At 32.0% G+C, this 3,006-nt stretch overlaps 1 protein-coding gene across 1 annotated transcript; it reads right to left on the bottom strand.

Moving 5' to 3' along the window:
• Positions 1-1,520: 1,520 nt before the first annotated feature.
• On the bottom strand, positions 1,521-2,793 carry PRPL35 (Ribosomal protein L35). The gene is made up of 3 exons (XM_078958086.1): positions 2,427-2,793; positions 1,994-2,110; positions 1,521-1,783 (listed from the first exon to the last, which is right to left on the bottom strand). The coding sequence occupies exons 1-3, from the start codon at positions 2,685-2,687 to the stop codon at positions 1,709-1,711; spliced, it is 453 nt and encodes a 150-aa protein (XP_078814212.1). The 5' UTR covers positions 2,688-2,793; the 3' UTR covers positions 1,521-1,708.
• Between the last annotated feature and the right edge of the window lie 213 nt (positions 2,794-3,006).

Here is a 3,006-nt window from a genome sequence, read left to right as displayed (position 1 = left end):
ACCCAAATGATGGAATCAAGCACATCTATGAAGTTTGAAAAGATTGGCACACACCCGTTTCGAATCTATGAAGTTTGAAAAGATTAGCATCAGGACATATTAATTGTTGTTAACTAAGCCTTTTTATTCAAAAGGGTTTTAGAATATGGACTCCTTATTTTAATCTATGAAGTTTGAAAAGATTACGCACACCCATTTGCATATGTTGAATAAAGTTTGTTAGTCCATTAATCTATATTAGGTTTTATGACGAGACTAAGGCTATGCGTACTAGTTGAAAAGCTAGTTGTTAGCTGAAAAACTGGTTGATAGCTGAAAAGCTAGCTGTTAAACAAAAAGCTAGCTGATAACTGAAAAGCTAATTGATAAAAAATGATGTTTGGTAAAGCTAGCTGAAATATATAAAATTACATAAAAGGACATTTAAAAGTATTTGTTTCTATAATTAATTAAGGGGTATATTTGAAAATTTTTAAAAAAACTCATAAAAAGCTAGTATAAGTAATTTTTCAAAACGTTAGTTTATAAGCTACTTTTTGGCTTACCAAACATGATAACATAAAAATGCTCGAAAAATAAGCTAGCTGTAGCGCGTCAAACACAGTCTTAGTAATAAGTTGCCCATTTATAAATTAGTCATCAAGTTTGATGTATTATGGATAGGCCTCGCAATTGGGTTAGGTTCGGATTGACGAGTTAGAAACATCAAGTATATGGGTTCATAGGTCAAGTGGTTATTTTCGGATAACTTTTCACATGTTACATTTATAAGAATTATCCAGTCTCTAAATTAATTAACAATTAACATTTGACATTGACTACAACTAAATAAAAAACCAAATACGAATCTAATATAATAACTTAATAAGCAACACATTTAAAATAATAATAATAATAATAATAATAATAATAATAATAATAAAAAAGAGATTTCCAACATAAAGTCACAAAATCGTAAACATCCAAATGAAATTGAAAACATTCATGCAATGTGCAATTGTGTCGTATATTCCATCGGTTCATAAATAAACTTTTTATTTTTTTTTTAAATATAATATTTATAATCGGTATGACCAGCGAACCCAAACAGATAACTCAACCCATGAAATAAAAAGGTTGGCAGGTCAGAAATCTCAATCCAAACTCATTTATTTTCGTGTTGGGTCGAGAATTGTCCTAATTACAGATAAAAAAAAGAGAAATTAAATTGTTTCTTACTTTTTATGCTTACAAATGTTCCTACACAATAAAATTATGACAAATATCATCATTCCATATTTTTTTAGCTAACTCATTAAAGCTATATTAGGAATATATCAATTACAATTAAACTGAATGATGATTTGTCATAATTTTAGTGGGTAGAAATAACTGTAAGCATAAAAGGTAGGAGGTAATTTAATTTCTCTAAAAAAAAATAAACATGTTGCCTAAATGGATAAAAGAACAAAGTATGTTGCTATTTCCCGCAACTTGCTTTTGGTAATTTCATTAGAAACCACAATTTTAAGGAACACCCATTTAAAATTTCAATACACACTTCATATTCAGTGGCTATAAACTACAATATAGCAAAGGAGTAAAAACACATGCGATTCAAAAACCAAAACCACTTACAAAAATCACAAATACAACAATGAGATGAGTAATAAAAACATGTTGCTTCTGAACAGATTATGCAACCCTAGTCAAAACAGAAATGTTGGGGCTAATTGGCTCGGTTGACCTTCAGATATGGCAACGCCCCTATCACATTGTTGTAGTCACATCGGTCAACTTGTAGCTGCATCACACAAATTAGTGGTGTCAGAAATACATTTAGATGAAAATAATTAAGTTTTGTTTTAAGTCAAAAAGAAACAACACCTATGTCTACATTTGATAAGATTAAACACTAACCAAGGATACATATGCAGAAGTGAATATGGTGATAAAGTAAGATCATTCTTCAAAGGGAATATGCATTTCTAATTTCATAAGTTTAAACACTAACCACTTTAGAGAGGCGAGTTCTCCTTTTAGCATTCTTCTTTCTAAGCAAATGTTGTTTTCCAGCTCTCCTCCTCACTATCTTACCAGTGCCTGTTACCCTGAATCTCTTTGCTGATGCCTGCAAATGCAAAATTCAAGATAACCGATCAAATAGACATGATTTGAAGATAGAAGTTGCAGTTGATATGTAAATTCTTGAATCCCCAAAAAGGTTATCGACATTAGAATCTCTAGATTGAATAATTACTTGATAAGAATCCAAGAAATTATGACCTCAATTAAACAAAAACCCCACATACGTAGGTACTTGAAGCTTCAGTAAAACTGAAATTAAATACACCAAGTCCTCGTTGCATAGAGTAATTTCATACAAACATCAAAAACTACTGTGATTGAGCATACGAAGAAAGTAAGGTAAAATGAGGGGGAATCACCTTGTGCGTTTTCATCTTATATCCCTTCGCAGCCACAATTGTGAGAGACTGGGGTTTTCGGTTGGGGGAAGAGATAGTGATGGGAAGAAGTGGGGAGAAAACAGAGATGCTGTGAGACGATGAGAGGTTCAATGGCGTCGATTTCTTCGCGAATTGTGAAAGGCAAACGGAGCTAATACAAGACGGGGTTTTTCGAAGGGGTTTCACAGGAGTTGAGAGGGAAGTGCAATTAAAAAACGTTGAGGACGCCATTGTTGTCATCCTGGTGGAGCTCTGTGTTTGTGCCTTGTATGGATAAAGGGATTGGGGGCTTCGATCTTTTGTGCTATATGCGTAAACTAGCTTTATCCATAGTTACGAAAACGAGTGCGAGCTAGCAAGGTTATCTTGGCTTGGAGTAAAGTTGGGTGTGTATCCAAACACTAGCACATATGAGTTAATAGAAAATAGAGAAAATAAAAATATTCAAAAGGGATAACTAATATATTTCTTTGATTTTGATTTGTATGTATTTGTTCGTTAAGTTTTTTTTGTTTTAAATTTATCCATTCAATTTGTTTAAATTATATATATTTAGTTA

Source organism: Lactuca saligna, chromosome 5, assembly GCF_052625555.1.
Source record: "Lactuca saligna cultivar CGN05327 chromosome 5, ASM5262555v1, whole genome shotgun sequence".
NCBI classification, from domain to species: Eukaryota; Viridiplantae; Streptophyta; class Magnoliopsida; order Asterales; family Asteraceae; genus Lactuca; species Lactuca saligna.
Note: the sequence above shows the minus strand (reverse complement) of the source record. Positions and strands in the feature narration are given on the sequence as shown.